At 34.8% G+C, this 12858-nt stretch overlaps 1 protein-coding gene across 1 annotated transcript in view; it reads right to left on the reverse strand.

Moving 5' to 3' along the window:
- The window catches only part of MMP16 (matrix metallopeptidase 16), a 173264-nt gene that overhangs the window by 11654 nt on the left and 148752 nt on the right, over positions 1-12858 (reverse strand). Inside the window, exons 8-9 of the mRNA XM_039695642.1 lie at positions 6666-6816; positions 2558-2673 (exon numbers count right to left, since the gene is read on the reverse strand). Coding sequence (XP_039551576.1) covers positions 2558-2673; positions 6666-6816 — 267 coding nt within the window. The remainder of the gene's footprint in view (positions 1-2557; positions 2674-6665; positions 6817-12858) is intronic.

The following is a 12858-nucleotide window of genomic DNA, read 5'->3' on the forward strand; positions in this document are numbered from 1 at the left end:
CCTGATTTGAGAGCTGTTCCTTACAATTTCCTAGGTACTACTCACTGAGCTGAGCAGTGAGTGCCATACCTGACAAAAACAGCACTGAAGGGCTTAGCAGTCACTGCTACCTCAAATGTACTTATGTAGCAGGTATAAGGCAAAATAGGCCAGTGGACTAATAAAGCAGACAACCTTTCTCTTTCTTCTACCTAAAAATTGCCCCATCATCCATTTCAGCAGAATTTCTAGCTGGAAAGTTAAATTTTCTGTGTTGCTCTCAAGGTACAAAGAAAGATTTCTCCAGTTTGGAGAACTTTGTGTGATCTTAGATTCCGTGTATCAAAAGAAAGGAAATTTCTTTTCCACCCCCTTCTAAGAGTTTCCACCACAGTGTTAGAAAACAAATCACAAAATGGGAAGTAGCAGGGCAAATTTCAAAGGTGTTACCTGTACCAGTAACTTAATTAGCTTTTAGGATACTGACTCGGGACACTGACTAGAGTAAGAAATTGGTTTTTCTCATCCTTTCCAAAACTCTTAATGCACAACTACCAATAATTTTTGCCATTACCGAAGGAAACACCTGCATGAACAGAGTTATTGTAGGTGCTCATTTGCATAGTTTGCACAACAAACAGGTAAAAGAAGGAAAAAAAAATCTTTAAAATAAAATTAATTCTCTGAAAGACATGCTTTCAGATGTTTCCTTATGAAAGCTTATAGTGAAAGTTCTTTATCAACTCTGCTTCTGTCCAGAGAAATAAAAGCAGTTTCAGGCAAAATGGAATCAACTTCTTTCCAACTGACCTGTGGTATTTCTTTTTATTTTCATCTGCTTTTGTTTCTTTCTCTCTTCATACAAACAACAGCAAAGTTGTGAACTGTTTCTTAAGATGTTATTTTCATGATTTCAGGGAAAATGTCTCAGTGGTCTTCTCAGGAAATTTATGGTGTCATGTTCAGTCCCTTTTTCTACCCTGGAGCCCTTATAGCATTTTTGAAATGCTCAAGAATTCCCTCTTTCCTTTCACCTCCTCTGCAACCTCATGTCATGTTTTACTAATCTTCTCATCCAAAGAGTCCAGCAGACTATCAAAACTACTGGGGTTGGAAAGACAAGAGCCTTTTTTATGATCAAAGGTTTTTCAAGCTTTAGGAATAGTTGCTCTGCTTCTGCAGTTCTTTCAAACTCACTGGTCTGGGTTTTAGAGTAAGATAATTTTTGTTCTTAATGAGAGGCACATGTACCTGAGCTCAGTACAAAATATATATATTTATATATATAAAAATATATTTGTATACACAAATATGTGTATATACGTATATTTATGCACAGATATAGATAGATGATAGATACACAGACACAGATATATATATATACATACATGTATATATATTTCTATAACCTTTGTGACTATTTCCACATATATATATATACTTCAAAACAGTTAATTATTGAGTGTAATGTATGCAGAATATCATCTTGAATGACCTACTTTCCAGTCAAAAGCAACACAAAAAATCCAGTCTAGCAAAAAGGCAAAAATACTGACAGGATTTCTTCTTCTGAGTACAGCAGACACAAAGCAAGGAAGCAATTAAACATATTTTTGAAAAAAAACCCCAAACATTTCCATGGTAAATTACTTAATCAAGTTAGAGGTTGAAATAGGAGATTAAAATGTTTTATAAAAGGAAAGCAATCTTTTTATTTTCTTATTATAAGGAAATTAAAATATTATGGCAATAGATATATGTCCTGTCTTATGAGGCAAACACAATAAATTCAGAACCTACTAATAAATGAATCATATATGCCATATAAAAATTGTCGAACAATGACAGGAGAAAATAAATGCTTATTTTTATTCCTGTCAAAAGGATCTAAAACCTCTCTGCAACTGAGGGCTCTGTTGGCAGCTGGCCACCATCCCCTGGGTAGCACTGAATTCTCCTAAGATGGAGGAGATTTTGGCTACTTTAATTTGTTTTCTGGTGTGTCCAGCTGAGATTCCAGGCTCTAGGTATGTGATGATGCATCTTGACAAAGCTAATAATACATCATACTAAAATCCCTGTTATCTGCTTTTGTACATGATGGACTTTTGATGTCTTCGACTTACATAAATTCATTGGGATATTTCTGCTTAGATAAAGATTTTGCTTCCCTTGCTAGCTTTTGAGAATGAAAGCAATACCTTCTAAGCTGTTTAAAAAGCCAGCACCTTGAAAATTCAAGAGCGATTTACTGTATTTATGAAGCTTGATTTAAGAGGTACTATAATCCAGCAGAAAACAAAACCAAAATTAATTAAGACAGAAGAAAAAAGAATGGAAATTAAGGTTTATAATACTGAATTTGAAAGTGTTTTCATCCCTAGGTTAAACAGTTAAAAGAGTAGTTAAACAGTTAAAAGAGCATTTTCACTAAAGCCAGTTCTATAGCAGGAAATACTTTGTTCAGATACCTGGAATTCCTTCACTGCTTAACCTGAATAGTCAATCATCCCTGTACTACTCTATCTTACATAAAAGGGTGTAAATAAATCATTAAAACAAGAATGTGTTTGCATACCATTTTCTTTGTGGACAAAGGCTCCCTGAGGAGATTCTGGGATACCTTTCCAAATTGTGATTGGTTTGGGATAACCAGGATCCATGGATCTCATTTCTTCACTGTACCTCCAGTACCTGAAATATTTTTTAAAGAAACAAAAAAAAAGGTACATTTGTAAGATAGTAGATGAGTGACTTTACATTTACCCTCTCTAACATGTGCTACATTCATTAACCACAAGTGGAAATACTAGATTTCTTCTCTTTGAACATACATTACAAATAAATCTACTTACTGTTTCAAATAGATAGAAGATAAAATATTTTTGCACTTCAACAACTAAACCAGCATGCAGCTTAGTTAAAATCACCACAATTCTAATGCCTAGGGCTTTTGCACAGTGACACAAAGAAATGCAACACATGCAAAAACCAATGTATATTAATGCTTTTCGTAATATTGTAATAATGCAAGTGACAGTAGATTCAGATTAAAATACTGCCAGCAATCTTAATTTAACTCTTCATATATATGCATTACAGTAGATTTTAATTATATTTCAATATCCCTAAAATAGACGCAGTGTATTATAAAATTCAACCTGTTTGTGTGCCTTTTTGCCAGCCAGCCTTTCTCAAACTTAAAAAGCTTCAGCATGCAACTCTAGTAATCCTGAACATCTGAGAAGTATTTACACTTTTGATTTATTTACACTTAGAGATATTGGTAATTTCTTTTTCCTTTTACTGCTGATCCAATTGCTATGCATATCTTATAAGTTGGCTCTAAAAGTACAGCATCTCTAATATCCTCTGCATATCCCAATATTTTGGTGGATCATTTCATATTTTGATTTACTCCATTGATTTAGAACATAGTTTTATCACTATCATTGATAATCTGGTTACTGCTAAAAACTTGACCCTCTTTCTCATTTGAATTCATTTGACTTCAGTTTTTAGAAATCCTTGTTATGATCACTATATATTAAAAAACTGTTATATGGATGATATTTTTGTCACTGTGAAGGTACTTAGGCACTCTAATTGATTCACATTTTGATCTTTTTAGAAAAGTATAGTGGTCTAAACTCCACAGTATTTCTCCCTGTAGGGCATTTCGGTGGCTTTAAATTTTCAATGAAATTAAAATATAGCAGATTTCAAGTAGGTTAAGCATTGGCAAGTTAGATTAAAAAGACATTTGTATTTATTTTTTCTTTCTTATGCTTAAATTTTTTTTATAGCCTCAATTCTTAATCTAGTCACATATACATCAGCTACCAGCCAACACACAATGCTCTTTATTTGGATATGTAACATCTTTGAAAGTTTATATGCAGAAACAACATGTAGAAGTAGTAAACAAAGCGCTAACTTTAATACTATTGAAACCAGTTCTTCCTTATCTTTAAACTCTAAGTTTCTTGGTCTTTAGTTTGCATTTTTTAAAAGAAATATTCTTTTTCTTTTAAAAAAATTTTCTTTTTCTCTCCCTCTATTCCAGAACTCTGTTTGCGGCTTCCATAATTTCTCTCCTTTTCCTTTTTCTCTTCCAATCTTTCCATCTTTTTGAGCTCCTTCTTTTAATAATCTCTGATTTCCCACTAGGCTTAAATGACTTTCAAAGCATACTTTGTCATTAAAAGTCTTTGAGGACATAGTGCACACTCTGAAATCACAAAACTTCTGGATTTTCATCATTGATGAGAATGATTAGGGATCCTTCCCTACTAGGGAAGGACTGATCACGACACCACCTCAACAATTTGTGCTGGAATAATGAACATGTCTACAGGGTAAGGAAAAGCCTAGTCTTGATTCTATTTGGCATGCCAAATGCTCACAAGCAAACTCCCTAATGACGGTTTGAGCTCTACAACCTATGTAAACTTGTTGCTGTATCTCAAAGACTGATAAATAACAGAGGGGAAAAAAAATCTAAAAAATCTTCATAGCTTTAGAAAAAGGGAATTTGGAAAATATTTGCTAAACTATGTCCTATATCTAAGCCTATTTACTTAATGATATCCTGAGCCACTGAATTATTAAGTTTTATGAAGAAAAGACATTGATTTAAACTCTAAAATGCATAAAAAGGTTGGACCAGATAGAGGAGTAAACAAGGACATGTGTCAAGAATTCATCAAACCTATTATTTTCTATTCCCAAATTACTCAGTTATCATAGGATAGGAATAACAGAAGGACTAATGTTTTCCGTAGCAAATTTTTTCCCCTTTATGTGTTTCATGCAATTTTTTAGAAGAATTATCATGAATGTTGAAATAGATAATGTCAAATTACAACAATAATGTTCCATACATGAGCTTTAGACATACGACTGTTTACTGGTTCAAATTTTAACCTTCTTACTGGTTTAGTTAATGGGATTTTCTTTTTTTTTTTTGTTTGGTCAATTTTATTATTAATTTTATTTTATAGCCAATATTTGATGTCATAAGCAATGTACATTGAGAAACTTACTGTTATAAGGGTTTATTCCCACTGATGGCCAATATGGCCAATATCCTATAATGGCTCAATTATCTCTGCAAGGTTCAGGTTCAATCTTCTTCTAACATACTCTATTGCATTTATATCCTGCTGAGTTTCATTGTTCTTGTTAGCTCTAAGTAGCAACTTTTCTGCCAGCACCTGTTTTCTCTGCCAGTTCTTTTTGTCTTCTGTTATTACCAATCATGTTTTAGGAAAGTCCTGAATATAAGTAACTGCCTATGCATGGTACTATAAAAGGACATAATATTGCTGAATAAAGCTTAAAGGAAGTAAAAGTCACAAAATATTCCTACTGTAAATCTTTTTACAATATGTATGTGGAGGTGGATAATTATTACCTGAAAAAGAATTTGAATTTTTAAAAAAGATCTACTCAACCACAGAAAGCAAATTATCTAGGCATCTTCTACTCACTATGAAAATCAATTGCTTGAAATGATACCTGTTTTAAAACATTACAAAAATTTGACTTAGTTATCTACTTCACCATTAGTATTGGAGAGCTATCTTTTTTTTAATAATAAAAAGAGCTTTAACCATAAAATTTGTTGCAGCATTCTGTAGTGTAATTTTTACAGTAGTGCTAAAGAATTACAAACTATACTGTCCTAAACATATTCTCTGATGTGCATTAAATTGATTCTTAAGTGATCCATGAACACTATTAGTGTCTGAGAACACGAAGTACCACACAGTAACAAAAGCAGTCACAGCTTTTGTGATAATAAGACTAATAGAAATATTACCATTATTAATAAGGAATAATTTGTCTCTGAGCACACAAAATTTGCACAGCAATACATCAATCACCAAACAGAGTACCATACTGAAAAACTGTAAAATCCATCATTCAGACAACTCGCAGTGTTTCAAATATTAATGAATTCTCCTGATGTCTCTATAAAGCAGACAAATATACCTTTATTTTTTTTTTTTTATTTACAGGTAAATAGAGACATTAAGTGACTAGTACAAGTATGTCAGGAATGGAAAAACCATTGAATTTCATGGGTTTTTTTTAATGTGCCTGTCCTTTTTTTTTTTGGGGGGGGGGGGGTGTTGTTTTTTTTTTTGGGGCGGGGGGGGTTGTGTTGTTTTTTTTTTAGTTATTATTATTAATCATAGATATCTGTCCCTATGACATTTATTTAGAAGTAATTCCAAGAAAATGCTCAAATTCTTCTCTAGCTCCCAGGTTTAGCACTGAGTTCCCTTTTTTACCTCATTATCAAATAGTAGCAAAGTCATTTTCACTGACCTTAAAAGCTTTGGTTCATGCCTTGCCTGCTTATGTTCTGGGGTTTAGAAATGGGGATAAAAAGAAAGATGTAAGAGTGTACATAAACAAATCACTTTAAATATTTAAGTTTAAATTTGCCACAGCTGTGACTAGCCTGTTGACTTCTAAAACATAACTTTTCTACTGGATATACTTATACCCATTCCAAGATATTCACAAAAATATAATTTAGGTTATAAAACATGTGAAAACAGTACAGCCATCTATGCAGGAGGGCTAAATTCCATTCTTTTGAGAAACAGAGGAAAAGGCCAACATGTTTAGCTGGTATCCCCTGAATTGTTCCCTTGCAGAAATCCTGTACCAACCTATCTCCTTTGAAGAAGTAGGTTTTTCCAACATCTTCCCACCAAATTGCTGAATCAATGCCGTGGGAAGGAATTCCACTTCCAAGTGTTATCAAATCATGAGGATAACCGGGCTGGAGAGTAGTGTCCTTGAAAACCCAGAACTTGTTACCTGTACAAAAGCATATATATACACACATATATGTGTATTAGTCTTCAGTACTGTTGGTAGAAATATTAATACACTCTTGAGAAATAAGACTCCCAAAGGTTTATAGTAGTTGTTCTTCCAAATACAATGAAATGAAAAATGTTCCACCTCTGCAGACAATGCAAAATTAAATATGCCTTATGGATATCTTGCATTTATAAAGCACCTTTCTTCAAATAAGTCCACAGAATATTTTAATACCAACTATGCAGTGATCAAAAGTAGAGTGAAAATTAAATCACCTTAAGAGACTCTGTGGTTGATAATGTAATACATTTACAGAAAAACTACGCAGCAGTTTTACATTTCATGAGGAAAGAAAGAATTTGATAAGAAAAAAAGGTAAGAAATACAAAAAAAATAGCAATGACAATTTTCATAGAGACCAAATACTTTTATTACTCTGTATTTCTCCTCAAGAAGTTAAATTACTTATGAAAGATGTATGATTATTTCAGAAATAACCATAGAATTTAATATTTAAACGTCTTTTCTTTTAGGGCATCCTAAAAACAGCAAACTGAGAATCTGAATCCCTTTTGTTGCTGAAAGTAATGGTGGATTGCCAGTGGCAGTAAGACTTAAGCTTTGTCAGTAGGTGACAAATCATTCAAAAGCCCCCAGCTGACTTATTAAGTGCTGAAAATACAAGGTAGGTGTACGACTCCAGAAGATGTTACCACAGTATCTGCACAAACCTCAGATTACCCAGGTTACTCAGGTCACTGTCTTAAATATGAATGACAGCCCAGGGCTTCCTGGACTGCAGTGCTGAGTGGATGAAACCCCTACTGCTAGAGGGGTAACTGCAGTTAGTAGATAAATATTTTGTGTACAGAGGGATCCACGCCTATGGAAGTAGCAGCTGCACCAGTGTTTTATAGTCGAGATGCCCCCCTGTTTGTGGGAGAGGATGCTTCCTGTGCTCTCTCTTCTAGCTGGATGGTCTACCTCAACAGCCCACAACTCCAGTTTCCAAGATTGAGTCTTTCCTCTAGCTTCCTGGACAAGTTCTTCTTCACTGAATACTTCCACGATTATCTCACCTACTTCACCATCTCATATTAAACCTACAGTCCAATATTTCCCCGATAATTTTGTTGTCCTCCGAGGGACTTCTCAACATACTATCCCAACTGTCTTATTTTTGCAACTATCTTCTCCTTTTTACATTTCTGCTTTTTTCTAATTCTTCAAAACTCACTTCTCACCTGTGTGTTTTTAGCAGAGACTTCTCTTTCAAACCCAGCTTTGTCTGAAAAAAGGGAATAAAGAACCCCATATGCTCCCTAGAAATAGGAAAGGGCAACATAATTTGCATTTATGTACTTATATGATGAGCTTGCTTGGATGTCCATCTTCTCTCTGTGTTCTGTCCCCTAGACCACAAGGACACTCCTCTCAGGCTAGACTATAGGCTCCATTGTGAAAGAACCATGTGTTTATTCTCTCTTCAAAGCACTACCATCATCATTTTTTCCAAAAAGCATTGCTAGTTTTAGTAATAATGACACTGAAGGAGAAGATACTTTTTGACATCACACAGGCACTTTGAGCTAAATCACAAAAAAATCTTCTTCACTTTGGTCTATTCATTGCTATGCATGACAATGATATTTAAAATATAAGGGGAAAAGTTTGAAAACAAATTTTGTTCAAACACATTTGGAAAGCGGATGTAAGAGATAAAATCATGGCTGTTCACATTAGTTTTTGTACTTACCTTTAAGGCTAGACAGGTTGTTATACAGATTTAGGAGGTTAAGGTACTGTGCTGTATAAATATTTTATAAGGAAATGTAATATTACCCCAAAGACCTAGGATCAGATGTATGCCAGAATCATCAAGAGGGAAAATCCAGAGAGCTGTTTTGCAGTTGGTTTTATATTTTAGCTATCCCTCTGTGATATTAAATATTTGTTTAAAGGAAAGGGGGTTTTTGATCTCCCTGTTTGTACTGTGGTAAATTAAAGCATGTTTTCATTTTATCAGAGTTTTAATTAGGAGAGGGGGTATAGTTTCCATCCCTCCCATGCTGGGTTTCCAGGGTTAATTTTTTATCAGCTTCTTTACAGCTGCTCATCACCCACTTTCAAGCACAGAGACTACAGTTTGCCCAACAGATCCATTTTCTCTCCCCTGCCAGCTGAAGGAAAGAAAGGACTCAAAGAATGAGTATGTACAGAGACATTTTAAGTAGTGTAAATGAAAGAGACACAGAGATCTATGAAGTGCAGTCAAGGAAAGCTGAGTTCTCTGTTGACCTGGGATTAAGGTCATTGATAACCTGAGGTTTATCTTTACTGAGATACCTTATAAAAACTCATTTATAGCATTTAATAATGACAGAGGTGACCTGTCATATTTTCTGGAAAAATCTCTTTGCCCAGGATTCTTCTGCTGGGAAGCTGAGAAGCCTCTGAGAAAAATGAAAAAAATAATTATCTGATTTGCTTCTCCTGTGTCTTGTTGCTTTGGAATGTGTTTGGACATTGTTTACCAACAGCTGGTTGTTTCATTGGTTTCATGTGAATTGTTTTGACTTAATGACCAATCATGCTCAAGCTGTGTCAGACTCTGGAGAAAGAGTAAGGAGTTTTCATTAGTATCTTTTAACCTTCTGTCTGTATCCTTTCTGTATTCCTTAGTATAGTTTAGTATATTATTCTTTTATATAATATAGTATCATAAAATAATAATTTAGCCTTCTAAGAACATGGAGTCAGATTCATCATTCCTTCCAATGTCAGGGCACCCTGCAAATACAAGAGTGAGCATCTTCAATCATTCTGTATCCTTCCTCCCATGTGGTTTATTTTTGCCAATTCATACGACTGGACACAGAAGGCTTCAGATGTTAATGGCAGTTTCAAATGCAATGATAAGAGAAGTCATGCGTTTTGGACCTTACTAGTTGGTACTTATGGTGTGAACAACAGATGGCATCCAGTGAGTGATCCTGGGCCAGCTCGTTTCTGTTTCAGAAGATCATTCAAAATGACAGCTGTTGCACAGCATTGAGAGGCATATGCTGTGATGTATGTAATGCCAATACTTTTCTCTGTGCCTCACAAGGAATAAAAGTCAAAGCAATTGTTATGAATAGATCGTTATCAGCCATACCCAAGGAGGCAAAGTTAACTATCAACAAGATCAGGTCATACCAAAATAAACAATGGTTATGCACAAGCCATTTTAAATGACAGCACCACTGAGCCATGTATTTTTTCCATATTCATAGATACTGAAGTAAAAGGAAAGTGTAGATGTGAGAACAGGCATAAGAAACTGAATTCTTCAAACAATTTCTTACTAAGAAGCTAATTCTTTCTTAGAAAACAGAGAAAAGGTAAATTTCTCTGTATTCTGCAGAGATGGGAGGACTGAGATCTCTAACATATGTGAGCAAAGCCTATTGATGCTAACTAGCAGGAATTTTATTTAACATTTGCTTTAGAAGACATGTTTAGTCTGCTATAACTGTGCTGGTTGTTAATGAGAAATACTGTATATAAGAAATCCAAATGTTCCATCTGGCTGGCAGCTTTCACTTTGGGTTTTTTTTTGTTTTGTTTTGTTTATTTTTTTTTTTTTTGTTTATTTGGTTTTTTTAGGAGGTTTTAGGAGGTCTTGTTTTGGATTTTTTTTTCTGTCTCTCACCTGGAGGAAATTGGGTGTCTATTGATCAGAGAATTGATCTGATCAACAGAATTTGATCAGAAAGCAATGTTAGGAAAATTTAAAGCTGAAAATCAGGGCAAAAGATGCCCAACTGTGATGAGAATGAGATAATTTTATTTCTAACATATTTATGAAACTTTAAACGTAGTACAAACTAATGCTAAAGTCAATATTCTTTCATGTAGCTTATATTCCACTTCCACTAACAGTCAATAAAACTTCATTAATTGTGATCATAATGCAAAGAACTATGACAAAATTGGTAATATTTTTATTCTTCTTAAGATAACTAATGCTTCTTTGGAGTCAAAATCTGTGCCCTCAGCAGAAACCACCACAGTGTTTATTTTGAAAAGTTGTTTTTTTAAGGTCTCATTGGTAGGTTTGTTATTTTTCACAGAGAATAAAGCACCACATGTTTCATGAAGTCTGAAATTTCAGAATGTTTGATCTCTCTGCTTTTATTCCTTAATGTAAGGTCTAACATAATAAGAAGCAGATTGCCAAGGTCAGAAGCTGAGAGTGAAGCAAGTGATAAAAAAAACTAAAATGTCTTATTTCTTGAAATAATGCTTTGTTAAGTATCATCACTGTAGGGAAACAGCTGAGAAGGATGAACGATGGAATTATTTGAAGTCTCTCAAATTCATTCTTTGACATTCTAAAAAAAGTACTGGAAATAAAGGGCATCTGTATTGCTACGCTTAACTTAAAATTACAACATTCTAGATCTTCTTTAGACTGTTTAACTTCCTACTGACTACTGCCAACAAATATGCAGTTTTTAGCAACTAGTTCTTCCTTTATAGAATCTAAATTCTGAATAATTGTGCTTCTGGGTTTTTTGCCCATATTAATTGAAATTATGGTATATATGTAGTGCAAGAAGTGTGTGGCATATCATCACTGTGGTAGAGTGGTGACATGAATTTCCAAATTTTTAAACAATTACATGTAATTTAAATCAGTTAAAAAAATAACATCTAATCATGAATGTTGGTTTATTCCAGACAACATTCCTTTTAATTTCAGTCTTTCAAGCCTGTATCTAGTCTTTTTCTAGAATCCTAAAATTACTATTCATGGTTCTTTTTTCCCCATTCTGTGTTTCCCACATCAAGTTTCTGTCATTTCTCCATTCCATGATTTGACACTATAGTAAATCTATTTTTCAATATAAAACTGTCAGGCCATGGGGTAAGTGCAGTAGAATGTTATGATGGAGGCACTGGTAGTATGACTTTTACAGCAGCCTTTATATTGCTACATTTGGGTTACCATAACATTCAACAGCGCAGATGGCTTGCCAATTTAATTTTTAGCACTATATAAATTCCCAAAGGTACACAGAATGAATTTTACTATTCATGTTTTCTCATTAAAAGAAAGAAAAAGGTATCTTTCTGATGCCATCTTATTATCATTCAGCATGGACACTGGTAATGAATAATAACAAGAATTCAAACATCTGTTTTTTATAAGCAGCTATCCACCAGATTGCTCTGTAGTTTATGAGTATGATCTGGTCTACTGGGGTCTGATGAGTCCATCTGGCAGGGAACAGCAAGAGCATCTTGGTCATAGGCTTGCCAAGCTGGTAAAGAAGGATTTTAACTAAAGTTGCTGGTGGAGGAAGAATCTCAATCCATCCCACTCGTACCAGTTTGATGCCAGTGCCAGCAAGAGATGTCCAGAGCCTGGTGAGAGATCACAGGTCAGCAGGAGAGCACCTGAACCAGCACAAAGGAATTCCAGACACTCCAGAGAGTAAGTTGGTTTCACTGGGGCCTCCAAATTAAATGCCTCTATTGGAAACACACATATTATCCAGAACAACAACAGGAGTTGGGGATGTGCTTGGAAATTTGTGCTCACCTGCAGGGCTGTGATCTTACCGGCATCACAGAGACATGGTGGGATGCTTCTACAAATGAATGTCAGAATGGAAGGCTACTGGCTCTTTACAAAGGATGGGCAGGGAAGAGGGCATGGGGGTGTTGCTCTCTGTGTCAATGACCTGCTGGCATGCATGGAGCTCTGCTGGGATGGATGAGGAACTTGTCACAGAATCTAGGTTGTAACAAGCTAGGTTGTAAAAGATCATCAAATTCAACATATGACCTAACACCACCTTATCAACTAAACCATGGCCACATCCAGTCTTTTATTAAGCAGCTCCAGGGACAGTGACTACACCACCTCCCTGGGCAGCCCGTTCCAGTGGCCATCTACTCTTTCTGTGAGCATTTTTTTTCCCTAATGTCTAGCCTGTATATTTGTAGTATATTATGGGTCAGCACTAAAGGAAGGGCAGGTAAAGG

The sequence above is a fragment of the Passer montanus genome, unplaced genomic scaffold, assembly GCF_014805655.1.
Source record: "Passer montanus isolate IOZ18808 unplaced genomic scaffold, ASM1480565v1 scaffold90, whole genome shotgun sequence".
NCBI classification, from domain to species: domain Eukaryota; kingdom Metazoa; phylum Chordata; class Aves; order Passeriformes; family Passeridae; genus Passer; species Passer montanus.